At 27.6% G+C, this 27,976-nt stretch overlaps 1 protein-coding gene across 1 annotated transcript; it reads left to right on the forward strand.

The window, feature by feature from the left end:
- Nucleotides 1–589: 589 nt before the first annotated feature.
- On the forward strand, nucleotides 590–27,886 carry Hsl (hormone-sensitive lipase). Its single transcript, XM_016055574.5, has 8 exons — nucleotides 590–1,276; nucleotides 4,109–4,345; nucleotides 6,273–6,455; nucleotides 10,803–10,907; nucleotides 13,843–13,987; nucleotides 20,039–20,257; nucleotides 22,931–23,547; nucleotides 27,269–27,886. The coding sequence occupies exons 1-8, from the start codon at nucleotides 740–742 to the stop codon at nucleotides 27,464–27,466; spliced, it is 2,241 nt and encodes a 746-aa protein (XP_015911060.2). The 5' UTR covers nucleotides 590–739; the 3' UTR covers nucleotides 27,467–27,886.
- The last annotated feature ends 90 nt before the right edge of the window (nucleotides 27,887–27,976 follow it).

Consider the following 27,976-nt stretch of genomic DNA (forward strand, 5'->3'; position numbering starts at 1 on the left):
TCGGATAATTAAAATTTAAGCCCTGGGTGTTTCATTTAATATACCGTATATTTTTTAAAAATATTTTTAAAATATCCTACAATTAACAGAAGCTTCAGTTATAAAAGCTTTAAAAATTAATTAACTATTTATTAATTAAATAATTGAACGAATGAAATTCAAAGAAACTGAAAAAAAAATATAATACTTGTCTATTATTCTCAAACTGAATTTGCTTCAATAAATACATGAAATTGCTGCAAATAAATAAATGAAATATATTTGTCTTTACTATTTAAGTTTGTGGGTTTAGCGTTTTATAGAAGTATAATAGCAAACAGTTTCAAACAAAATATGAATATTTTCTGACAAATAGCCCATTAACTATTCTAACATAGACAGAAACCAACGTATTTCCAACTCCCATAACTATCTATATTCTGTCTAATGTTGCCATAGGAAAAGAATTCTGCTATGCGTCATTCCTCGATGACGCCATCTATACCCCTCTATGATAACCAAAAATTTTCTAAAACTCATTTCAGCTTGTAGCTTACACAATTTTACTGATTCTGATGTGGGATCTGATTGGTTCACTTAGTTACGAAACAGAGAATTTGGCAACACTAAAAAGATAGCAGACGATTAAACGGTTTTAAAATCTGTCTTTATTTACCTTTTTGTGATTATCACGTATAGCATTTTATATATATCGAAACGAAGTTCTTTTTCACAAAATTTATTTAATTAACATTACAAGATGTATACTCTCCAGTTGTTAGGCGTTGGTACAGAATTTGAAATGTTATATTTCTCAGTAGTTGACAATCTAGATTTTTTCTATTTTACCCGTGACAAATACTGGTACGGGAATGGATTTGTAAATTTGTTACGTGATTTACTTTGTCACTTGCATTGGTATGAGCAGAGTTTAATAGAATTATATAATGAAGCTCCTAGATTTGATTTAAATAATAAAGTTCAAGGTAATGGATTCCGAAGTTTCATCTTCATTTTTGAACGATGTTTTACAGAATGCTATAAATTTTCCAAAAGATTGCAATCTTCGAGAAATTCCTGTTTTTTCAGGGCTAGTCATTACTTGAATGAAGCTGATTGTTTGGTTAAAATCCTCAATGGTTTAAAATCTGCTCTCCTATTCCTTAAGAAAATGATGGCCAATAGTTTTGACAATCATCTTTTAATGCCTGACAAAACATTTACTGCTGAAGAGCTTATTGTTGAATGTGGAGATATTAATCAATTGGTATTCTATGGAAGATATCAAAGTTTTTATGTAAGATTCTCAGTCACCCTTTCCAGTTTTATTTTCTTAATTTGAATTTTTATATAGCTCTGCAGGGGTCTGTCCAAGCCGAATTTACTACCGTTTAGCGGTACCTTCACAAATTCAACTTTAGGAAAAACGGTAGTTTCACAAATTCAATTTTAGGAAAAACGGTAGTTTCACAAAATACTTTTTCTTAAAATTTTATTTTTGTATCCCTTAAGAAACGATAAATCCATATTTTTGTGTTGATTTTTTAATATAATTTTTAATTTTTCACAAATTATGTCTAAATTTTCACAAAATAGGTACCCCTCAGAAAAACCTAGACAGACCCCTGCTCTGGTAAAGAAAAATAAAAGAAAGACAGCAGAAATTTAGTAGGGGTTATATTTTCAAAGCAGTATCTGTTAGCTTCAACGACAACTGCCTAAGAGGCAAAAAAAATTTTAACTTGCAAATTTTTTTTTAAAAAATGTGCCGAGTTTTACTCTGAAGTGGTTCCGAGTTATACCCTTTACGATGGTCTCTTTATGTTTGTTTTAAGTTAAACATAGATTTAGTTACAATATATCTGGTTTTTTTATATAGAGCCAAGTTATATTTTAATACCTAAGAGTTAATTGTTGAATACAGAGTTGGTATTCTATCTTGCCAGTTGGTATTTTTATAATAATTTAAGATTCTTATGATTAAATATGATGAAATAATGTAAGATTCTTTTTTAATTTTTTTATATGATTTTTTTTACAGCACTGATAAAAAGTAGAACACAACGAAGAAATTTTAAACTTTTTATTGCTATGATCCACAAAGTAGTAAATAAAACTAACTTGTGAGTCTATTTTTTAATTAAAAATAAACATCTTTCATGTGTCAGAATAAGAAATTGAAAACAGCAATAGAAACATAACTTTACTCTGATAAAAAAAAAGTGTACAGAGCACAGTAAAAAGTACTTGGTGGAATTATAAAATTTAAGTCATTAAATGTAAACAATATCCAAAACATTGCTTCTGCAATGAGCATATTTTTTAAACCGAAAATAGCAGGGCAACAAATGAGGTTAGTAATATGGAAAATGAAATTTCAATTTACTTAGATATAAAAATCTATTACTGATGCTAGGAGATCATTATGACTTACGCAGATACAAATTCTAACATTATAACTGATTTTCTCAGTTATGAATATCAAAAAAAAAATTTGTGGTATTAACAAAGGTAAAAAGTGTTTACAAATTTGACCCTAAAAAGCACCTTATCTGGTACAAAAGAGATCAAATAATTACTAATACAATACAAATGTTCCTATATTGATAAATTCTTGGTTTTATGGATTCTAACCATTGTTTGTTTGATTTTTTACCATAACCAGTGTTTTCACTACAGCGCGAGAACGCGAGAATCTCGCATATTTTTTTATAATCTCGCATTAAAAAATGATTACCGCGAGAAATTCGCGCATTCTATAAACAAATTTCAAAATTCGCGAATTTCTAGCATTTTGAAAAAATTTCTCATTTCCGCCATTTAGAATAAAATCTGTTTCACTTTTCTTCCTGGATCTTTTATTATTTTCAACACCTGCCCCATTATCTAGCTTCCCTATTTACCAGTATTGTTCAGAACCTTTAAGAGCAACAGAACACCATCCTTCCGAACCACGGAACCTCTTTTAAAACGCATTTCTCTGCAACCACGTGTTTACCGTAGGTAAGGTTTCTTCATGTAAGACGTTCAAATTTTTTTCTCGTTAATGTAAGATGGACAAATACCTTGTAAAGCCAATATTTTCTACTCCAAAACGGACAAATGAAAACGAAACAAATGTGGGTAGAAATGATCAAAACGAAACAAATACGCATTTGAGCAACCTAATGAGAATAGCTGATGAAAAAGTAGATGTAGAACATTTTCCATATGATGATGCAGCAAAAATATTCAATGCTTTAAAAATTAGAAGATGTTAAAAATGAAACAAATGATAATTAAAGAAATGATTTTTTTTTTCAAGTCTCTTTGTGTTTTTTTTTTAATTTTTGAAATCTCATTTAACTTTTTGAAATCTCACCCTGTTTTTGAGAAAGGGTGAGAAATTCTCACCCATTTTTTTTCTGAGATGAAAACACTGATAACCTTAAACTTAAAAAAATATTAAATTGTTTTCGATAATAATAAAGAACACTCTAATATTTATTTTAATAGTTTTTAAATTGTTTAAAATGTTTTCTTTGCAAAAATTCTATTCTAGACTAATTCTCACAAGAGTAACCCTTAGAGTTTTACAAAAACAACTGTAAATAATTAATTTTTTACTGGATTACTTTACTAAGTCTTTTTTTTTTTTTTAAATAGTTTTAGTTTTTTTTATATTTTATTCCTATACAATTCATAGGATTTGTATCTGAAACACACATGTTTCAAAACTATCTTAATCTGTGATCATGATCACAAGAGTAATAAAAAAGTGATTAGGTAAAAGTTATTATCAGAGCAAGAAAAATATATTTTTATAGAAGTGTTTTAGTTAGTAAAATGAACATAATTTTCGTAAATAATTATCAATTTAATCTTAAATCTATTTTGTAATAAGTGAATGAGAAGAATTCATTAAAATTTGCTTTGATGGGCACGAAAGTAACACTAGATATACCCTTACTTAAAGCTGTTAAATAGTTTACATTCTATGGTATTCTTTATTTTTTAAAAATTTGTTTTTCAAAAAGAGGGGGGGGGGGAATAATTAGCTTAAAATTATTTTTCTGGTAATGTGTTCCATTTTCTATTACAAAAATTCATTTAAAGTCTTGTTGCTAAGCATGTCTAATTCTTTTTCTAGTACTGTCCATCTATGAGAAGAATTTTACAAGGAGTTGGGATAATTATGGCAACCTTCAGTGACTTATACCAAACTTCAGGTGGTCCTATTTCTAGAGCTGCTTTAACTGTAATAAATTGTTTAAAATACATATTTAATCCTGAACTTAGAGCTCAAGAAATTGTTGATGTGGCTCAGAATTCATCAGTGGAGTTTCTAAAATCATTTTGGAGACTTGGCGAATCTCAATTTATGACGGTATAAGTTTTTAAAATACATAAATCATACTTATTTTGCAATTTTTGTGATATAACTTATTACATTGTTACTTATTTCAGTGAACTCATGTGGTAATATATCTTGCGCAACTTTTCAAATATGAAAATCTAACTATAGTTTAAACTTTTTGGTACTGAATAAATATTCAAACCTAATTACTTATAAAATCTTATTACTTATGAAGGTTCTATTCTAATATATTACTACTAAAATCTAAATTGCTGATGTTGTGTCTTAATTTGAAGCTCATTACTTATTTTTCTAAAATCAATTAGGATAAGTTGTTTTAGTATTTTACTTTAGTTTAATTAGTGCGATTGCCAAGTTTTTACTTAGTGAGAAATAGACTTTCTGAATAGAGTTAGAAAATTAATCTATTTATGTTTGAAATGTATTTTCCTCAAAAACAAATTTCCATTTGGGTTAATACACTACTTAAACAATTTTATATAAATTACTTTTAAAACAAATTATGATACGGTAGATCCTCGATCAATTGTATTTTTTTTTCAAGAAACCATTCATTATGGATGATAGTTACGGAAAACAATTAATGCAGCAGGTCAACATAAATTCATCTTAAGAGGTATTAAAAGTATTTATTAAGTGATGGATTTAAAAGTAAATAATATTACTGCAAAAAAATTATTAATTAATTGAAAAAATTACTCATATGCTGCAAATTATTTATGAAACAAAAGAAAGAGGAACTAAACCATAACTTAATTGTAACTTAGGAAAGAATTTGTTCATTTTAATGAATCCCAAAGAAACTAAAATTTAGAAGGAAGTAGATTACATGAGCAATAAGTTGTTTACATATTCAATATGTGGTGATTAGGAAAAATCAAAATATTTATTGGTGTTATAGAATCTCTAGATGCATAATAAAAAAATGAAAAAAAAAGAAAACGAAGTGAAACTTCAATTTAAGTCAAAAAATAGCAAAGAAGTTTACTTTTTTTTTTAAATGACTGTCTTTCAGGATGACCACTCTCTCTGGAATCAGGAAAAACTTGTTATTTTGAGGAAATTTTGAAATACCACTGGAAAACCTGAAATTCTTAAGAAAATTTGCAGTTTCCTCTGAAAATTCTTAAAATATAAGCAGTTTTATACCTATGATCAGATATAAATTTAGTTCTAGTGTATTTCAATCTATTCTTACATGTTAACTGTTAATTACTTGTTAAACTATAATATTAATAATAAAATTATACTGTTACCTAATAACTTTAAAACTTATCTATACCTAGTGGTATTAATAGGGGAGATAAAATTTTTATCAATAAATAACTTTTCTGCTAAATTAGATGTAAACTCTTCTATAATATAAATAAATGAATTTTTTTTTAATTGCACGAATTTAAATCTCTTAAATCTGGTATATTTTTTTCAATTTTTCTCTGGAAATCTCAAGGAATTTGGTTGTATCTGAAGAGTGGCCACTCTAGTCTATTGAATTAAATGCATTTTATGCAACTTTTAAAATGCCAACAGTTATTGTTCTGACTGAATTGTTAAAAAAAAAAAAAGTTTGATTTTTGATATCCCAAATTTTCTATACCACAAAATTTGTAGTGTCTCCCTTTGTGCTTGTAACAACGAAATGTGACTGTATTAGTAAATATAGTAATTACAAGGTATACTTTTACGTATGTATTATTAAAATGTTAAATAGTCAAGCAGAGAATAAAATCATATTTTGTTGAAATACTTCAAAATTTTTGAGAGTTTTTTTGTCAAAAAATTTGGATTATAAAAGTTGAATATGTGAATAGCAAATTTAAGAAATATGTTAACTGTTAAATTAGTTATAAGAATAAATGTTAAATGATGTTCTATTTATAAACTTTTTGCTTAAATTTTAAACTTTACTGTAATAAATAAAAAATTTTAATTGCAGACCCTTCCTCGTTGGATTTGTCCCAAATTTCAAGTAAGGGAAGAAATCCTAGTTCCTGATCAACCAATAGTTTTGAGAAACATTCTTTCAGGTGTTTTAGTTACTATTCCCGCTCCTTCTTCACACATTCCTCCTGCTCCAGTAAGATGCATACTCATGTCAACACTCCTTCGCAAAGGACAAGTATTAAATTTAAAATTATAATTAATTTTGCAGTTCTAAATGCATTGTTAAATTTTTTAAACATTTTTTTATATAAGTTATTCCTAAGAAATTATTATATTTTAAATCTCTTCAAATGCCTTGTAAAATAATTTTTCTTTGACCATTACAATTTACACTTTGACAACTCAAAGCTATTTAAATAGATTTATGCTTAATAGCATTGCCTGATGATGATCATCTATTTGACTTTGAAATACAATATTAAAAAGCTAATCAATGTTTGTTATTACTTGTTGTGGCTTAAAACTACTCATGCCAGTTTCAAGTATCATTAGTAAAAATTAAAATACTTTAGAAGACTATGATTCTTATGCCAAATGTTTCCATGTTAAATATTGCATGTCTATTAAATTAAAGAGAAGTTTATTTTCAATCATGCTATTCAGAGCTTACATGATTTAAATATAGGTGCTGTTAGAATGGTTTATGTTTGTCTTAGCAAAATTCTACCTGATCGAAAATCATTATCAGCCATTAACTCAATTAAAAGTCCAAAATCTGGCGCACTCAGTCAAAATAATGCATATTTTATGTATTGTTAGAATTTGATATCTATATCATGCTTTTTTTCAATTAAGCAGTTGTAAGTACTCCAAAATTTTTGTTTCCCTGTTTAATGTGTTTCAGCACAAACCCTCTTTTCTTTAAGATTTAAAATAATTAAGTCTTGCTACTCAAAAATTTTGATTGTATGTAGAGCAAAAAAATACAAAGAAAATTTATTAAGTTTTTCAGGATTAGAAAATTCATTAAGTTTTTAAGCTTAGTATGTTTCAAAAGTTATGAATCTTTATAAAAAATTAGTAAATTTTCACTGCTTTTCATTATTAGCTGGTCTCTGATTTGCTAGAATGAGTAGTTGAATTTTAATTTTTAGATAAAAAGTTTTAGATCATGTTGGTTGTATTTTATAAATGAAATAAAATCAATAAATCGTTTTATTTGAAAGCAAATTGTTTGAAAATTCTGAAATATTAGTCTTGTTTCATAAATTAAAAAATGACATGCATAACTAGAAAATTAAGGATTTTCTTAGAGCCCTGTAACTTCCCTCCCTTTTAACTAAAAACATTTTTACTACAAATACTTAATCTTCGTTTAATTTTAAAAACCTTTGGTAAAATCTTTTTTAAAACAGAAAGTTTTATATTCCAAAAGTAAACCATTCTACATATTTACCTGTTAGAGGTAAATATTCTCCTTTTGAGAACATGTCCTTTTTTTAAAAAAAATAATAATTATAATGGTTAGCTGCAAAATTATTTATTCTTAGCATTTATTTTGAAAAATTAAGATCTTCCTATCTATTAATGTAAATATCTTCATTTCAATCTTGAATTAGGTTTTAAAGATTAAGTGGTAGCTAATAATAGAACATATCCACATTGTTAAAGCACAAATATCTTACCACTTTTCTCTATGAAAACAGTTGCTCTATTTCTACAAAATGTTACTTTCATGTTACTTTTTTTATTATTAGGTAGAGAACAAATTAAGTTGTATCTGCCATTTATAAACATTTGAGTTTTTGGAAAGGACAGAATAAGTAAATAATGGTTGTGGTGATACATGTATGATGATGAACTTTTTAAATAAACTAATACCTTTAGCATGAGACTGATATGTTAAACTTGTCAAAATTGAGAAAAATGTTTGGAAATTAAAATTATCAAAATTTTACCTTATTTCTGAAACATGTTGAATAGTAAATAAATAACCCCAAGAAACTGAAGTAGTAATATATCACCTAATTGAGCACTGCATACGCTTCAAAAATGAAACGACAGTCGACATGTTTTATAGCTAATGTCAAAAATAGATACCCATTTACAAGAGTAAGAATGGGCAAGTCTTGAAAATGGGCAATTATTTTAGATGTGCTTAAAACATGTTGACTGTCATTTCATTTTTGTATATTTTTGAATTGTATAAAGTTTTCAATCAGATAATGTTGAATGATATGACTTACAAATGCTGTTACCCAAAAAGAGTTTTTAGTACACAGTAACATAGTGTTAAATAAAAGATCATCTCTTTTAAATTTGGCTATTATGTCAATTTAGTTATTTGAGGATGAAATTTGAACAAATCTAAAGTTAAATTCATCAAAAGTTTTGACTAAATAATGCTTAAAAGTTATGCATTTGCAACAATGCCTTTATGTATGCAAGAAGAATGAGAAGAAAAAAAGAAATGTTTTGAAAATGACATGACTAAAGATTTTCAACGTGAATCAGAACTTAGAATAATTCATAAAAATAAAATCATTAAAAACTTTTTTTTTCTGTTAAATGAATTTAAAAGTTGTTCATCTTTTATGAAGGAGCATTTTCTACTTATATCTGATATGTAAACTGATTTTTAATCATTTTAATTTCCCTTTTGCTGTGATTTACTTCAATAATGTTTCCTCAAATTTTAATAATATTTTCCTTTTTATGGCACTTAAATGTTTAAATACCAAGCATGCTTGGGAACTAACACTGGGGGTTCCGCGTTCGGCTGACCACCTGACCGGAACATATGCTCCTGCACCCCAGAGCCCAAAGGTCAAGAAAACTGAGATGGGCACAGTCGGCCTTGGCCCTCTTAATGGGCTGTCGCGCCACTGAGTTAGTTAGTTAGTTAGTTAAATGTTACTTTAAGTCTCCTATGTGTTGATTTTATTTTTGACAAAAATCCTAAAACGATATTTCAAGAGTGTTGATTCCAATACATATTATATCACTAGAGTAGTGATATTCATTAGAACTCTTAATTATATTACAATAAATTATATAGATTGACATTTATAAAAGAACTAAATAGATATTGAAATAAAATAAGCTTTCTTAGACCAAAATAAGTCAGACTTTGAATTTGTATAAATGTGTTTTCAAAGTACTAAGATCCATATTTTTTTTTTTAAACTGTGTGAATCTTTGCTATTTCTCTTGTTTTTTTTTTATTGAAATTGATAGCTAGAAACATAACCAATTACTCGCAAAACTTAGTTTATCATTTTTTAAAGCTGATCACATTTTATTTTAAGCCACGTTGATGTTAGATGAAGGGTTATAATTATGAACCGTTAGCGTAAAGCAATTGCTTTTGAGCAGTAAAAAGTGAAAAACGTAACTTTTCAAGTCCGAAAAAAAAACTTTGATTCTAAAAAGTTTCATTGTTCATATAGATTGTTCTGGAAAGATAACTAACATTCAAAACTAAACATAACTAAACATTCAAACAATATAAGGTTCTTGAACAGAAAATTTCTAGTGAACCCTGAGCTAATTCATACAAGTATTGAAACTTATTTGAAAGAGAATTTGTACCACGTCTATATCTTTCAGTTCATATATTGTATACTTTTTTAGATTTTTGTTGCTGCAAAATTTTTAGAATTTTAATGGGAATCTTTTGCAGATTTTGGTTTTTTCTCATAACAAGTTTGCTTTCCTAGCCATAGTTAAACTTCCTTATAGTTATTTTTTTAGAACTGTGCATCTATCAGATTATTGTGTACTGAATTTCAAAAAAAAATATTTGATGTCAGAAAATAATAAATTAAAAAAATGCTAGAATTTTTCTATAAGTTATATTTTTAAATATCTAACTTAGGTTATGGTTAGGCATGATTAAAATTTTTCTTACGATTTCATTTGTTTTCTTTCAATTAACTAAATATTATATAATAAATATACCAAATTTAATATCTGAATAACTCAAAGTTTAGTTAACAAATAATTAGCTGATACAACCTTAATTTTAATAAGTATTTTATACTGGATGCAGAAACTTCAACTATTTGAGGATATTGTGATTTTTTTTTCAGTGGTAATGAACTAAAGCAGAATTTTTTTAAACACAGAGTTTTTCGAAAAAATTATTAATACTTAAGCATTCATTTATGTGACCTTATGTATATCTGTTTAATTTACTTGTGTTTAGTGGTCGATAAAAGTCATTTAATTATAATTTATTGAAATGCAAATACATTATTTTTGCAAATACAATTACATTACTCTTCTGCTACTAAGAAAAATATCTTCTGAAGCTATAAAAATACCTTAGTAGGTGAAATACTTGCTAATATATCTATAACATTGCACTTTCAACATTATTGTTAAGAAACATTTGTAGAATATTTTTTATTTTGACAAAAGGGTATTGTTATATTTACAGATTTTGAAAGTCTGTGCATAATTTTTAAAACCTTGTGCATGTTCACAGTTTTTGTTACTTATTAGAATGATAATATAAATTGAATTAGTGTTTAAGTATTTTATCATTCATTCGATATGAGTTTGTTACATTTTATCATAGATGGCGAACAAATACAAATTTTATAAAGAGGAAGAATTATCACCAAGTATTCTATTTCACTGTCATGGTGGGGGATTTATATCTCAAAGTCCAGAATCCCATGAGGTTTGTAATTTTTTCTTTATTTCAACATTATTTTTTCTGGAAAGAATTATTAGAAAATATACATTTTTCCCCAAAACTGTGTCTAACGTTATGATGAATCTTGTCTAGCAATTTTTCTCTGTAACATGTATAAAGGGATGAGTAATAAATATCTAGAAAGTATTATTCAATATTTTGGTGGCATTCATTAACAATTACTTTCATTCTACAATGTTGGTTAAGATGTCGCTCACATCTCTGGTAAAGAGCTAGGTGCCGTGAGTTTGATCCTGATAGCAGACAAAACAACCAAAGTGTATGCACAGCAAAGGGCTCATTAAGTGTATCATGAGTAAAAATCTTTTCATTGGTTGTTAGGCACTGTCCACATTGTTTTACCATGGTCAAAATTATGTTAATTAATGAAACTGGCACCAAATTTTATCTTGCCTTTTTAGTTCAAAAACAGTTTGGAGACAGTGTGAATCAGAATTCAGAAAGTATATGTTTTGCTGGCATTTTATCGCTTTCAATACCAAGAATTCGGTTATTATTGCTTTCAAAAAGAATTATTTTAAATAGTGATGATTGTAGTCAAAAAAAGATGATTGTAGTTTGTTTGGTATATCTAAGACTGAATAAAAATATTTTTATTAGTTTTAATGCAAAAAAATATCTATAGCTGTTGAAACACATAAAAACGTTTTAAAGACATGGCTCAATAAGGAAAACACATTATTCTTTTCCATAGTGTTGCATTTTTACTAATCCTATGCTGTCAGCTTTCGAACTGCATTCTTTTTTTGGTTGCCAACTCTACATTAATTAATTGAGTAAATTTCTGGACAGCCTTTATTATTTGCATCAGCAATGGCTGCTGGCAGGAAGCAAAATAAAATGTAACCATGTATCTGTGTGATTTGTTCATATGTAGACTTAATTTGTTTCCTTTTAACCATGCCGATTTTTTAATTTTGTCACATATAGGCTTAACATTTAGGATTTAACTCTTAATATTTTAAGTGGGCCCACACATCTTAAAGATTGTTGTCATTCCCCTTATTATTTTCTATTTAAAAATTATAAATCAAAAAAAAAATTTTTGATAGTTATTACTGATATTATGTTAGGTGGTGCTGTTTTAATATGTACCACATACCTGCCAACTTTCACTCTTTCTGAGAATGGATTTTCCAAGTTGTAGTTAAACAATTATCGAAAAACAATCTTACTCAAAAATATATGTATATTTCAACCAAGTTGAAATTTGCTTTCATAAAGACTATTATGCTTTTATATATTTGTTGCAATTATTTATATGTAGTGATAGTCATTTACGATTGTTATAATAATTCAAAAAGTTTAGAAAAATAACATGAGTTTTACTACCACTTTAAATATGAAAATAAAATTTTCCAGGAAAACCAGAAGAGTTGGCATCTATGGTACTATATATACTAATATAGGTACAACGATGCCTACCATAGATGCCATGGAAATAGATTTTTTACAGCCCACCAAATGGGATAAGCACCATAGAAACTTGTTGATTATGCTAATTTTTGAATATCAGGAGATAGCCTTGAGAAATAGAATTATGCCAAATGATACTGAATATTTCTAATTTTTTTAAGAGTTCTAAAAGCATGTTTTGTTCTAATCACGTAAAGTCATTCTGAAAGCAACAAATAATAATAAAGAAAGAAAACTGGAATTGTTTTAACTTAATTATGTCACTATGTCTCTTTCAATATTGAGCATGATTTTGTAATGTTGAACATTACCAATTTATTGATTATTTAGTTTAGTTTCAAACTATATGAAGAATGAATATTCATCTATTTACAGTAATAATATACTGAAAATGCTAAGCTTTAAATAATATTTATTTTCAATGCTACTTATCTTAGAAAAAAATTAAATTCATTAACAGGGCAGTGTGACTGAAACATAAAGTATTACTAACCAAAAACAATAAAATTATATTTTGGGACCATTTCAGGGCTATTTTATATTTCTAAACTGACTATATTTCTGATTTTTATGTTTCTAAAATAGAGTCAAACATCTTTTTGGAAGAATTTTTACAAGTAAAAAAACTTAATATGATTCTCAGAACTGGTCTTAAAAAATAATTACTATCCTTACACTTTTCTTTGAAAATACTAATTTTTTAATATTTAAAAAGTTAATAGAATCAGTATGGTGATTGTTATCTAGTTATAATGAGTTGTGTTTCTTTAACCTATGTAAAATACGTTTAATTAGGGTTAAACAAACAACATAGAAAATTATGTAACACACACCTGTGAGCGCTATGGTAACTGCATATATTGCTACAGTATGACTGTTGTTAATCAGTTGTTTTAACTGCTGGTATAGCTAAAATTTCTGATTTTAACGCTTTTGAATGCAGACAGACTGTCATTTTTATGGAAAAGAACTGTCACATGCTTCAATATGGAGTATCCAGTATGACAACTGCACCTCTGACGATTTGGCTACTACCTGGTCACATTCCTCTAACTTTTCTATCATAAAATGACCATTTAGGTACCCTGGATTAAATCTATTTAAGGACACTTGAAATGTTTTCGAGAAAAATTTAAAAGAACATCACTCAACACCAGTGATCCTTACTGAATTATGGACAGCTCTAGCTTATGTTTGGTTATCTATTTCTTTTGAATGAATGCACAAATTTGTTGAACCTATGCTTCATCATGCGGCAGCCATTATCAAATCTATAGCCGACCCAACTCATTATTTATTTACTATCCATAATTTAGTGGCATTTCAGTGTATTTCTGATTTTACTGCCATTTATTTATTGTTTCAACTTTGTCAAAAAAGTTAGACTTCTTTCAAAATAATTGTCATGTCTTTTCAAGATTTTGGTTTTTGTTTCGAAAAGAATAAAATATTTTAAATTAAAATTGTTTAAATATTGGTTTAGATTTATTTGCGTCACTGGGCAAAAGATTTAAATGTGCCAATATTCTCTGTTGATTATTCTCTGTCACCTGAGGCGCCTTTTCCCCGAGCTTTGGAGGAAGTATTGCTTGCTTATGCTTGGGTCCTGCAAAATCCTCAAAGATTAGGTAATGTATTATATACTGTTATTGTAAGCTTTTGAAAAAAGCTTTGAATTTACTATTGTATTAGTTTTATGATAACAGAAATTCTCCTTGTTGTACCAAAACTTTTTCAACATTATCAACTAATACATATAACATCATAAGATCCTGCAGTCAATATATTCAGGAACATTTAGTTCAATTTTATCTCTTAAACAATAGTTTTTTAAGATTCTTTTCTATTTGTATACTTTTTCAAAGCGATTTTCTGTGTAAAAACATAATTTGATTTACTTTTGTTTTTCAAAGTTTTTTAATTACCACAAAAAGTTATAAAAAAGTAAGAAATATGATGGAAGTTACTTTTGGACAGTTTTATAGCACATATATCTTTTTATTTAAATCTTTTGGATTTTGTTAGATGACTGGAATGTGAAGACATATACTGTAAAAATAATCTGCCATATGTGAAAATTGGAAAAAATGAGAACTCTTAATTTTTGTTTAGTAATTAAAAATAACTAAAAGAAATGGTAATTATGTTTAACTTATTGAATTGTTTTCAAAACTATTGAATATTTTATTTTAAATTTTTGTCGCATTTAGGAATTTACTTTGCTGTAAGCTAAAGATTTATAAATAAAAATTGCATTTTCTACCTCTATTTAAATCTCAGGTTTAAGGAAGTTAAAGCTTTAAGGCCATCCAATTTTCTACACTTTTGAGGAAAATTTCTTCTAGTGATAGCTAAGTTTTTGTTTTAATGTATGGTTCCTAGCATTGTAAATTTCATTAAAGTTATTTTTCACACTATTACATGTAACTGATTCAAATGCTGATGTTAGACACCACTTTATTGCAGCTCTCTCATGGTGAGGCTCTTAAAATATTGGCAAAATTAAGAACAATTTTAAAAGCTAAACTTGGCTGGTTTGATCTGTTCAAAATCTATGCTTTTTGTTTAGTAAGTTCAAGAAACTTGAAGTTGAAGTCCAATATGAATAACATAAATTTTAAAATATATACTTTTTCTTGTAAAGAAGTAATGTAATGTTTATTATAATATGAACTTAATATACCAATTTATAAAAACCAAATAGACAATTTTGTGTTAAGAAAGATTATGTTTTACGAAAACAAATATTGCAAAATTGCTTTTGTTAAAGAAAAGTGCCTTTGCTTTTTTTTAAACTTCCAGAAGTTTGTACAAAATTTGTATAAACACAAATAGTGATCAAAGACATACTATTTAATATGAAAAACTGTAAAATGTGATGGAAAACAAGACTAATTTTACTAACACTTTGTAGGTCCCTTAAAACATTGACTGAACATTCTTTTTTTTTATTTACTTAGAAACATGGCACATTATGAAATTGCTACAATATTTCATTTGCTACATTTTGCTGTCATTATGACAAAAAATAAGCTGAAAAAAGTATTTTAAACGTATGTACAGTGAAACCCCGATTTTACATTTTCTGTCGGACTAGCGATAAAAAACGCTCGAAGCAGAATAACGTAAAATCGGGGTTAAGAAAAATCTATGCATATTTTTAAAAATTGACACCTACCAGTTAAATTAATGGAAAAAATGAGTAATCTTTACTTGCTTTTCGTTTCTAGCTACAATTTCGTATACTGCTACCTTCTTCTTCCAAAACAACAGCGCTCTCCTCCTCTGATATTGAAAATATTGCTTTATTGAATCCATTGATAATGCACTTTTGGTCGACACTGTCCCGAGCTGAAGATATCAAATTAAGAGCCTCAAGAACATTAATTTTTGCCTTAGAAGCATCCTGAAAGTCACCAGAATCAAGAAACATTAGAGATTTTCTAACCAGTTGCTTCCGGCAACTCTCTTTAAATGATCGCATAATTCCTAAATCCAGTGGTTGAAGTTTGCTCGTACAGTTAGCTATAAAAAATTGTATTCGCATGTTTTTCAATTTAAGGTTTAAATGAGCAGTGCATTGGTCTAGGAATAAAATTATGTTGCGCTTTTGAAAATTAATTTTCTTATCCAGTTTTCGAAGAAAATTTTTAAATAATGCTTGTGTCATCCATGCTTTTTTCTTTGAAGTGTAATCGGAAGGAAAACTTTTGATATTTTTGAAACACCGTGGTTTCTCTGCTCTACCGATCACAAGAGGCTTTAACTTTTAGCTTCCATCGCCATTTTCACAGAGCAAAACAGTAAAGCGCATTTTTGAAAGCTTTCCTCCATGACAATTTTCACCTTTAATTGCCAGTGTCTTGTTTGGCAATATGTTGAAAATCAATCCCGTTTCGTCCTCATTAAATATGTCTCTTGGATTATAGCCCTTTAATAAATTTGGCAAAGTTTCTTCTTTCCACTGTTACACAATTGTCATATCCACACTATCGGATTCGCAACAGACAGATTTGAAGCATAAATTGTTCTTTTTTTTTAATCAATCGATCCAGCCATTTGATGCACTAAAGCCTTGGAGTTTAAGCCGTTCAGCAATTTCAAGCGCCTTTTCTCTCAGGATGGATCCATTTATAGGAATCTTTGCTGCTCTGGCTTCCTTGAACCAGTTCCTTAAAATGTTTTCTAACTCATCATGCGGATATGTTTTAAGGGTTTTTCTCTTCTTGGCATTTTTTCCGAGTTTTTCAGCGTTTAGTTCTACTGAAGCTTCTTGCTTTAAAATCATTTGCAAAGTTGAATAAGCAATACCCAAAGATTTAGCAAGATCAACTTTAGTGCCATGAAATTCTTTAGCTTTTTCGATGATTTCAGCCTTTTCGGCCAGAGAAAAGCATTTTCGCTTCGACATCTTCTTTCGAGAAAAGAACACGATGACAGGTTTCGAAAATGAGAAAAAAGGCTATAGCTTTTAAACTCAAACAAAACCGACTGAAATCTCATTTGGTATGCTAGCACGGAAATATGAGTAAAACCATTTCGAATAGAATTTTAAAAAAATTTTGATCTGTTTGTAGAAAAACACATCAAGCGAGATTTTCATAAAAGTGGTAACGCAAAATCCAAGATTTTTTAACATTATAGGTATAGGCAATTTTCACGGATCAGCAGAAAATGACGTAAGAAGCGGGATAACGTACGAAACGGACAACGTAAAATCGGGGTTCCACTGTAGTATAAAAACAGTTTTTGTTTCTCTTTATCCATATAAACTAAACATTTTTATTTGATGCCTAAACTTTTTTTTATTTTTTATTGCTTTATTTTAAATATTAAAAGCACACATGTTATTTTTTATCTGTACTTTCAGTACTTTTTTGTGTAAGTGTGCATTTATATCTCAAATTATACAAACATGCATCTTTTTCCCAATTCAGTATTTTTCATTCTAGTTGTGTCACATATCTGTGGAAAATAATTTACATATTGTTTGAAAACGTCATAATGGCTCTTATACTATCATAGTCATAGCTATCGAACATAAATTGTATCTTATTTTACCCTATTTAATTTTAACATTATTATACCCCATTTTGTAAATTCATTCTTCTAAAACTATCATTTATTAACAAAATCCCCAATATGGAAGTTTTTGGCAAATCAGATTCATATACTGAAGTCAACAAAGGTGTTTGAAATAATTTATAACAGGTCTTTTTATTAAATAAATAACTAATGCTATAAAACCATATCTTAATCATTTATAAATTTATAGAAAGTGATTATAATAAATTTATTCGTAAATCAAATGGGACCAGTTCAATTTCAGATAAAGTAAAAATTCATTTGATTGAATCTACCAGTAAAGCTTTTTTATTATTTTTACGAAGGAAAAGTGTAGACCTCAGGTGGGATTAAATTGTAGACTTAAAAATATTTGTTTTAATTTTTCTTGTAATAACTTTCTTGCAATTTATTGTACTTTTGAAGCAATTGTTTAGATTTGGTTCACAGTTTAATGTCCTTTTCCGATCTTCCTTATCTTTTCTTACACTTGCTCCAAGATAACAAAACATGTGTTTTCTCTCCATTAATTTTAATACCTTGATTATTTTCTGCTTCAATCTCATTATTTTGATTTTTTTTTCATTTAACTTCAAGCCAACCATGTTTGCAATATATTCACTTTTATTTGCCTTTTTCAACATGTTTTAAAACTTTAAGGAGATAAGAATGATATTGTCTGCATAATCCAGATTTTTTCAGAAGAAATGTAAAGTTTCATCGTGTTCCTTGTTGTGTATCAATTGTTATTCTCAACAAGACAAGACATGCCACATTCTTGTCTAACTCAAGATTTCAGCAGTGAGCTGTTTATATTCAATTTATATTTTATTTATAATTTTGTAATCTGAACAGCTCTTGTTGTGCAAGACATCTGAAATTATGAAGCTCACTAACCACTTCAATGACCTTGCTTGAATTTTTGGCTAAATAATTTGGGGGAATAATGACATAAATTATTAATTTTAACTTTTAATACAAAATGTATTGCCTAAAATTATAATCATTATTATTGTTATATTGTAATAATTATTATTAGCATCACTATTATTGATATTGCCATTATTATTATGTATTTCCTTTATAATTTTTTGAAATATCATCACTGAAACTTATTGGAAGCCCTGGTTAAATGCCTCATCTCTTTTTGTTCATTACAATAATTTTTTTCATATTGTGCAAGCATGAGGGAAGCAGAGCTCTGCTTAATTCGTGTAGAAAATTTCCCAAACACATATGTAAGATCTTAGCTTCCAAACTCTCACGTAGGAACTCCAAAGCATGGGGTTTAGGGCGAGCACACTTCCTTCTGCCCAGCATTCTCCCCTTCATTTTTAAAATATCTTATTCTGTTCAGTTATACCATTTGTGTGCAGCATCCTTTAAAGAGGATGTTTTGTTTTTTTTTTAAATTGAGAAAGTGGTGGCACAGCTGTTTCATTATTGGCTTTTATTTTGCTGAAATGAGATAGTCTATCAATCACTTCATATTAATAATATAAATATTTATATTTGAATCTGACTTAAAAGTGCAGTGCTTTTGCAAAGCTTAAGTGGTGGATAACAGAAAGAAATAATCATTTGTTGTAAACAAATACTTAACCACTTTTTCATGAAGCTGTTTTTCATTTATAGATATCTTTTTCTGTCTAGACATAAATGTGTCAAAACATTTTTAATTAAATTTGTTGACCATTCAGTTGACCATTCAGTTTATCATTAAACATCCAGTACTTGCCTAGTTCAGCATTAGTAAAATGAATTAAATCTTTAATTGCTATTTTGTATATATCATTGATCTTATTTGTTCTGCACTAAATTGTTTAAATAACAAGACATTCTAAGTCTTAAAATTGAAGAATTTATTTAAAAGTTGTAACATCTCCATGGCCGCCAACCTTACTGGATTTTCCAGTAGACTACTGGATTTTGCTAATTTCTCCTGGTCTAATGGTTTAATAAAAATTATCCTGGTTTTCGTACATTTTAGAAAATTCCATAAAATTGAGTAAGTTTCCTTAAAAAATCCTTATTGAAATGGAGTTTTTGTGCAGATTATTGCTTGCTTAAATATTAAAATAAGTGTCACTAATGCATAATATGGCAAGCCTCATTTATAAAATTCAGTTAACTATTTTAGATTAATTAAATGCCTATCACTGTTCAAAATTATGAATAAACATAATACATAACATTTCAAGTTCATTTAATGTGAAATCGTAACTGGAAAATATTACAGTTTTTCTATTTTGATGACTATAAAAATCCTTAAAAGCCCTATGTGTAAAATGTTTTGTAAATTTTGCAACAATTATCACAAAATTTATATTATTTCATAAAATCTACTGGATTTTTTCCTATCTGTGATGGCAGCTATGCATCTCCTATCATTTTTAATAAATTTCTCATTCGCTCCCACCTATATTATTCTTATTATAACTGCGAATGTAATATTCATTAGTGACACTAAAGCCTTAGTATGTTTACTGTGATTAAGAATAATTATTAATCAATTATCTGGCATCTGACTTTTTATATTTTTTCACATATCTAAGCTTATTCTATAATATACTAGCTGTTCAAAAATTCTATCTAAATCTAGGAATAAATTTCAGGTTGGACTGGGGAAAGAATTTGTTTTGCTGGTGATAGTGCTGGTGGAAATATTTTATTAGGAATAATACTGAAAACTATTTCTCTTGGTATTCGCAAACCAGATGCAGTTTTGTGTGCTTATTCTCCTCTAGTGCTTGATATGGTGCCATCTCCATCTAGATTACTTTGCTGGATTGACCCTCTTTTGCCTCTGGGATTTATGCTTAGTTGTCTTGATGGTAAGAAATCAATAATAGAACCCTTTTTTTGTATGTGTTTGCCTTATAAATGTGATAAAATCAATTGAAAGCGTTAAAAAAGATTCCTGAATCATGCATTAAAACTCAAAGATTTAAATAACTAATCATTACATGTAAGAACATGAGTATAAAAAAATTTCTGTTGTTGCTTACAAAGTTTTCTGAAACAATTATCTGCAAATAATAGAATCAAAGAATTATTTACAAGTGTGACAAAGATGGGAAGATTTAAAACTTTTATAAATATTTCAATTAAAAATAGTCAATTATGGTAAAAAAAATGCTAGGGGAAAACCTAAAGCAATGTTCTCGCGTGATAAAAGAAGAGTTTTCAGACGCATCTACTGAAAAATACACAGCCAGGAAATTGTTTCAAGTGATATATTTAAATGTTTGTCAAAAAACTATGCTTAACACATTTAGGAGGTCTGGAAGATTATTTTAAGCTGCAAAATTGGCTAAATCTTGATTAATGCAAGGGCACAAAATAGAGCATTCTAACTTCAGCCAGCAAGTCATGACCTGGAACAACGAATGGATGCAAAGGATTTTTTATGAGAAGAATTTAATTTGGAGAACTATTGTTATCATTTAAGAAAAGAAATAGTCCCCAAGCATCCATTAGGCAGAAGCTCTGTGTTGACTTGGGGATGTTATGCTGCTTACAATGGTGTAGGTTCAATTGCATTTGTTTTGGGCAAAATGAATTCACAAGCATACCCAATTTTACTTGCAAGTTATCTTTTCCCAAATGCAGAATTTCTTGCAAGAGAAAATTTGATTTATCAGCAAGACAACACAACTATTCATTTAAGTAATAGTACAAAAAAATTGGTTTTAGGCCAACAATGTTGTAACTTTGAAATGGCCTGCTAAGTCAACAAGAGACCAAGATCTCATCACAATAGAGAACTTATTGGGAGAAATATAGAGATAAATAATAGAGAACTTGTTAACATGACGAGTATATGCAAGTGTTTTTAACATCATCAATCGAGTTAAAATCTACTATCAAAATGAATGGTATGAAGCAGACATTGAACTTTGTCAAAAACTAGTTTAATCAAATTTGAATTACTTCTGAAAAATGGCTCTTACACAAGTTTCTAATTTTTTTGCATTGTTTTTTATATGAGTATTTTTTATGCTGGCCTTAAAATTTTACTTAGGCTGAATTACTAATTTTGTTCACCCCACTTTTTTCTATTATGAAATTGCAAATCTTGTTTGTTGCATCATTTCTCAACAGTACTATAACAATTAGTTATACAATAATATTTACATTCATTTTATTTTTATTTTCTCAAACTTTTTTCATTTGCTTTAAAGTTTTTACTCAAACTATATTACAACCAAACTGGAACTCTCCACTCTTCTCATTAACATACATACTTTTATAATTCTAGTAGACTAAATAAAATACCACTATTCAAATTCAAATAAACTCATAAAATGAATGAATTTACCAATTGTCAGGAGAGTTTGTTGTGGCAATTATGCTACACCAATGAATAAAATAGATCTAATTGATAGAATTTATAAAAATAAAATTTTTAATTTTGATTAAAATATATATATATATATATTAAACATTTTATAAATATATTTCTTTTTAATATTTTTTATTAATAATGACTTTTTTAATTTCTTAGCTCCTATTTAGATACTAAATGCAAACTACAACCAAAAAGTTTGACTATATCATTAAGCTAATCCAAAAACGCATGATTAGTTTAGTCAAAGACAAAAAATACATTACTCGGAGAAGAAAAATTTTAAAGTGTACACATTTTTATTTAATTTTAAACTATATAACTGTAATTGATAAAATCCAAAAATTTTGTTGAAATATGTTGCTTTCTGAACAGCAAAACTTTTAAAAACCAATATTTTTTAGTATATACTTCTTAAAAATTACTTAACCGACTTAATTCAAAGTTTGTATTCCATCATTCAAAAATGCAAAGTTGGAAATTGTGCAAAAACTTATGTGCCTTGAAATGATCATTATAAAGTACGATCAGAAAAGATTAATTTTTGTGCAAAATTTTCTTTGAATAAATGAGTTTCTTGTTTGTAAAAATCTGTTAAAAAAACTAAAATATTCGTAGTGATATGGCAAAATATAGAAAAAAAGTTAGATAGCATTAAAAAATTCTAATTTTGGACCATTGTCCTAACTAAAGTATTAAAGCCATATTTTTTTAATAAAATGATACCCTCTTTTTTATTTTGAAATAATCAAAAAATTTTGAAAAGTGTATGATTAAAGTGTTATTCATGTAAGGAATATTTTTAAGTCTGTTTTTGTAGCTTAAATTATTAATATTCGTACAAATTAGGTATTTTATTTTATTGAGGCATATTTTAGGTTAACCATTTGAAAGCTCTAATCATTAAATCATCAGTTTAATCTCATGTTATCCTCTATCAGTGAATCCTTTTGGTGCAATTACTAGCAATAAATGGAATATAGAATATTTCTACTGAATAAATTATGTAAAAAAAAAATTTGATGTTTCAATAAATAGTAAAATTAAAAATACCTTATATTTCAAAATATTCTCCAGTTTAAAACAATATTTTCTTTAAAAATGCATAAAAATTAGTTTATAATTCTCTCAATTTTTTAAAACGGATTTTATGTTTTAGCTTATGGAGGATCTATGCAAACAGATGGCAATGAGTATGATGAAGAGCCAAATCAGGAATTATCAGGAAGGAGATCTAGAAAAATATCTTCAATTAGTGAAATCTTTGATTCTAGCATGAATTTTATAAAGCAATCTGAATGGATGGAAGTAGAAGCAAATGAACCTTCTGTTGTTGATGAAGATAGTGCTTTTTGTTCTGATAAAAAACAAAAACTTGTAAAGGAAACAAATTATGTACATCAATTTATGGATGATTATAGTGCTGTAAATTTTAATGAAACTAATGAGGAAATGAGAGATTATAAGGAGCATACTTTATTTAGTGTTCCTCGTGATATTGTATTTGATCTCAAAACAAAATGGGAATCAGTAGCAGATTCTACTCTTCAAATGGTTTCTGAGACCCTTATTTCCAGTTCTTTATATCAAAAATTTATAGCACCTTTTGTTCCTTACAAAAAATACCAAAATCTTACTATTAATCAGTTATCTGATGCAAAAGTATCAATTAATGAAAAAATGAAAAATCTTAAAATGGTTTCAAGAAATCCATTTATGTCACCTCTTCTAGCATCAGATGAAAATTTGAAAGAAATGCCACAAATTTTTTTCGTGGTATGTAAAAGAAAATTCCTTTTTTTCATTTATGAATTTCTTTTATAAATTTTTTCATTTATAAATTTCTTTTATAAATTTTTTCATTTATAAATTTCTTTTGCATAAAAATTTATTTACAATTTTTAAGCTCTTGTTATGTTTTAATAATGATATGAAAACTACTTTTTTTCATTGGATAAAAATTCATTTGATTTTTATTAGACAAATCATCATAATAAAAAAACTTTGAATTTTATCATGAAGTCAAAAATAATTGCATAACATGTGGGGTGCATAAAAGCCTTTATATCCCTTAACTTAAACTGGGAAAAGCTAATGTAATAAGAATAGTATCTAGATAAAGTAAAATACAATAGTTTCATGAAACAACCAATAACACTATCCAGTGTTTAATTTTAAAGTCACCTATTTAAAGAACTGCATTAAATTTGAAAACCATACAGAATAGTATCTAATTATTTATTTTATTATTTAAGCTGTCTTGTGATGGATTGTTATCCTGAATAGGGAATTTATTATGGTTAGAAATTTGTCGGTATCTAGTAACAACAAGCTTCTGCCACAAATACTAGAGTACTGAATGGAAGTCCAACTTTATGTCAAATGAAATTTCCCTACAAGCTTGATCAATTGAAGTTTCAAAATAGTCTTCATTACTGCTACTGGAAATCTGCAAAATTTTGTTTTGTTTTTTACATTGTTGTGTATGCTTATGCATAAAATAAAATAAAAATATGATCACTTATTTATACTGCCAAAAAATTGCTCAAAAATGAAGTAGGTAAGCAACAATGCTAATGAGTTTAACTAAGGAAGCATTCTCACTGAATGCAATTTGCATATGTAATTGCATGTGAGAGGAGTTTGTCTGAGATGTAGTTTATATCATGGATTGGAATAGAAAAAAGTGAAAATAAATGCTGTGTGAAAATAAGATTATTTCAGTTTTTGAGTTTCAACTGGTCATATTTCCAGATACTTAAAAATTCACATTGTGGGCTGAGAACTGATCTGTTGTCATTAATATTTCTTTTTAGCCTTACCCTAAGTTATCATTATATATGTTAGGTAAAATGCATAACACACAGCTACCACCCAACCTTTGTCATTAACTGTGAAAGATAAACGTAGAAATTCATATTTAATGACCATAGTGAAAGAATGTATTAAGCAACATTCTGCTTGATTCCTGAATACTTGCTTTGGAATTTATTCAAACATTACTATTTATGAATTCCCTTTTTTCAAAGAAAATTACCTTATTTTGAGAGACTAGTAAAAAAGAAAGTTCTGAGGAGTACATGCATTGTTCTTAAAACCAATTTTTAAAATGTCACTTACCATTTTTATTTTTTTCAACATTTATTAAAGTTAGGGAATTTGCACATGTGCAAGTTTGTGGAGGTTTTTTCAGTTATTTTTCACTGCTAAATATCACTATTTGTCATTTTGGCCCATATAACATATAATTTTGGGCCCACAACTTTTTAGTCTCTTCAGATATCACTTCAGTACTGGTTTCTTTTTCATCTTATCATGAACATTTTTTTCTATTTTCAATGTTCATTTAAAATTTGTATCCTTAGATATCAAGGGTCCTAATTATCTTTAAATGTTTGACCTTGCTAAACTTTTAATCAGACAATCACTGTTCTTATTCATTGTATGCAGTCTGTATACATGTGTTTTGCTTTATGGTAGTATCGACTTGATAAATAAATTTCATTGATCTCTTAATACAAGGGTTATTTGGAAAGTAAGGTTTGATTTCTTATTAACCTTAAACCTTCAAAGATTTTTTTTTTAATTCTCAAGATTATTTTATATTTTGCTACATAGTTTTCATAATTATTTCTAACATTCGTCATAATGTTTTACAAGTTTTTGTGTGCCTAAGTTATAAAAAGGATAGTTATTAAGTTATAAAAAGGATTCAGAGGATAACCAGTCTTGAACTGTTACTTTCACCTTGTCATGTGCAGAAAAGTTCTTGAGGCTGAGAAACTCTTTTAGTTGGTAGAACAAGGGAGAATCACTCAGCTCTAAGTGTATAGTAAAAGGTCAATCTATTCCTACCCAAAAAGTGGTGTGAATGGCAGAATGGTATCTGGCATCGAAAAAAATTCCAAATGTCGAAAAAAAAATTCCAAACATTATATGGTGATGTCTCTTATCTTATATTGCTGTCTATATTCTTTGCTATCAAAACCTGAATCTCTGACATTTTACAATAGGGATTCTGATCAGTTGTTTTAAACTAACATTATTTACAACACACTACTATAATAACAATGTAAATACTATCTTTAAATTAACATTGCTTACTGGGAGTGGTTACTTTTGTGCATTTCAGTGGTCATGAAACGTTATGAGGATTAGTGATGAGGATTTGGATCTTGGACAAGAAAGTTTCGAATAACCTGCAAAAATGCTGAATTCTGAAGCTTACCTTCAGAATTTAATAAAAACTTTTGTAATCCAATCCTTTAAATTTCTTCAGCTTGTAGTATTTCCTCTGATAAATGTTATTGTTTGATCTTAAGATTGTTCGATAATAAGTACTGGATTTCTGTGACACTGTGTGTTCTTTTTTCCAATTTCCATATTCCAACTTAAATAGACTAACATATGAATTTTTTTCAGTACCCAGATTTCTGTTATAATGCAAAATGTTAAAATTATAACAAATGTCACAGTTTGCTAATTTGCTTTTATAGTTCTACTATTAGTAAACTACATCTTAAATTTAATAACAATATTGTTAAAACTTAATCATTGCAATGTATGAAATTTGCTATAGGGATTTTTCTTATTTTTCAAGTTAAAATATTACTGTATTTCTTTTCTTTTTCAAAATATAAAATTGAAGGTATTTTAATTTCTCTAACTTTTTAAAAATATAATTAAATAATAAAAAAATAAATTAAATAATATACTGTTCATCTTATTTTCACTGCCAATGCAAACTAATTAAGAAAAATGTTTATTTCTGTCACCAATACTTTAAAAGGCTGTAAATAGATTTTAATGCTATGTTTTTATATATAATTTTTATTTAGTGTAGGTAATTCATGTATTGTAATGTGGTACTTTGTTTTTATTAAAAACAAATTACAGTACAGAACCCGTTATCCGGAAATCAGAAAACCGGAAAACCAAAAAACCGGAACGAAATTCGATAAATTTTCCGACAATTTTTTTAAAAAAATGTTTTTTTCCTCATAAGAATTTAGGATTTTTCTTTCTTTTTTGAAAGATTTTTACCTTACCATCATTTTGGAAATAATCATTAGTGTATTACTTGATCGTTTTTTTTTCTTTTTAAGATTATTTCCAAATATATATTTTTTTAGTTGGGTTTAACAATAAAAAAAACGGCTTTTTGTAGCGATTCAGAGAACCGGAAAAATCAGTTATCCGGAATAGCGATGGTCCCGATCGTTCCGGATAATCGGTTGCCTACTGTACTAATGTGTGTAACCACAGAAGTCAATTTTAATGTTCAACAAAAAGATATTTAAACTTTACCATCGAAATAGTATAATCAAACAATAAATATAACTTTTTAATCAATTATATGAAATGAAAATCCCACTTTGAATCTCAACTTTTTGAGATATTTCTGCTGGAAGTTTCCATTTTCTCTATAGCATGTGTTCCTCTAATGTTTTTATTTTTAAATGTTAATTATTCGTTAAGTATATGTTTTCTTTTCTAGACCCTAAATTTTGATCCCTGCTTGGATGATACCATTACATTTGCCAAGAGATTGACGGAGTTGAATCGTCCAGTGGAAGTAGATGTGTTAGATGGTCTACCTCATGGATTTTTGAACTTTTTGCCATTTAGTAAAGAGGCCCATGATGGTTCTGATCAATGTGTTCGGCGTTTAAAAGAAGCCTTACTGATATCATAACTATAAAATATTTTATTTAGAAATATCTAAAAACTTACATCTGTTTGTTTTTTTTGAGGCTTAGCAAGTCAAAGTTGCCTAAGTTTATACTAAGGAATTTTTTTAAAAAAATCATGAAAACTTTTCCACTTCTAGTGCGAGGAAAAAAATTTATAGGTTATTTAAATATTTATAATTTATTAAAAGGCTCTGAGTAATAGTGTTGGAGCATATAAAAATGACTTTGGCTACATTTTTTTAAAATTTGATCAATTTTTTGGACTTGGCCATTTTTATAACAGTGCCTCATTTAAAATATGCCTCATTCATCTAATGTTGTCACTCAGGGTATGTGGTCTAGTCTTTATAAATCAAACATGTTGAACTCTATTTTTTATTGTATTTTATCTATATTTTTAAATAAAAATATGAAGTTCCTAACTGATTTATCTATCATTTTGAGAGCTATGTAGTTGTATTTCAAAAATGTAATAACAAGACCTTTAGCAATAGTCCTTATATTTTCCCCCC

This window comes from Parasteatoda tepidariorum, chromosome 12 (genome assembly GCF_982258835.1).
Source record: "Parasteatoda tepidariorum strain Cologne lab strain chromosome 12, Ptep-v5.0, whole genome shotgun sequence".
NCBI classification, from domain to species: domain Eukaryota; kingdom Metazoa; phylum Arthropoda; class Arachnida; order Araneae; family Theridiidae; genus Parasteatoda; species Parasteatoda tepidariorum.

What these genes read in the sequence shown, in the direction of transcription:
- Hsl (XM_016055574.5), top strand. Translation starts at nt 740, where the DNA reads ATGTATACTCTCCAGTTGTTAGGCGTTGGTACAGAATTTGAAATGTTA. An exon ending in CACTCCTTCGCAAAGGACAA is followed by an intron (nt 6,456 to 10,802) that starts GTATTAAATTTA and finishes ATTTTATCATAG; the next exon opens with ATGGCGAACAAATACAAATT. An exon ending in TATGCTTAGTTGTCTTGATG is followed by an intron (nt 20,258 to 22,930) that starts GTAAGAAATCAA and finishes TTTATGTTTTAG; the next exon opens with CTTATGGAGGATCTATGCAA.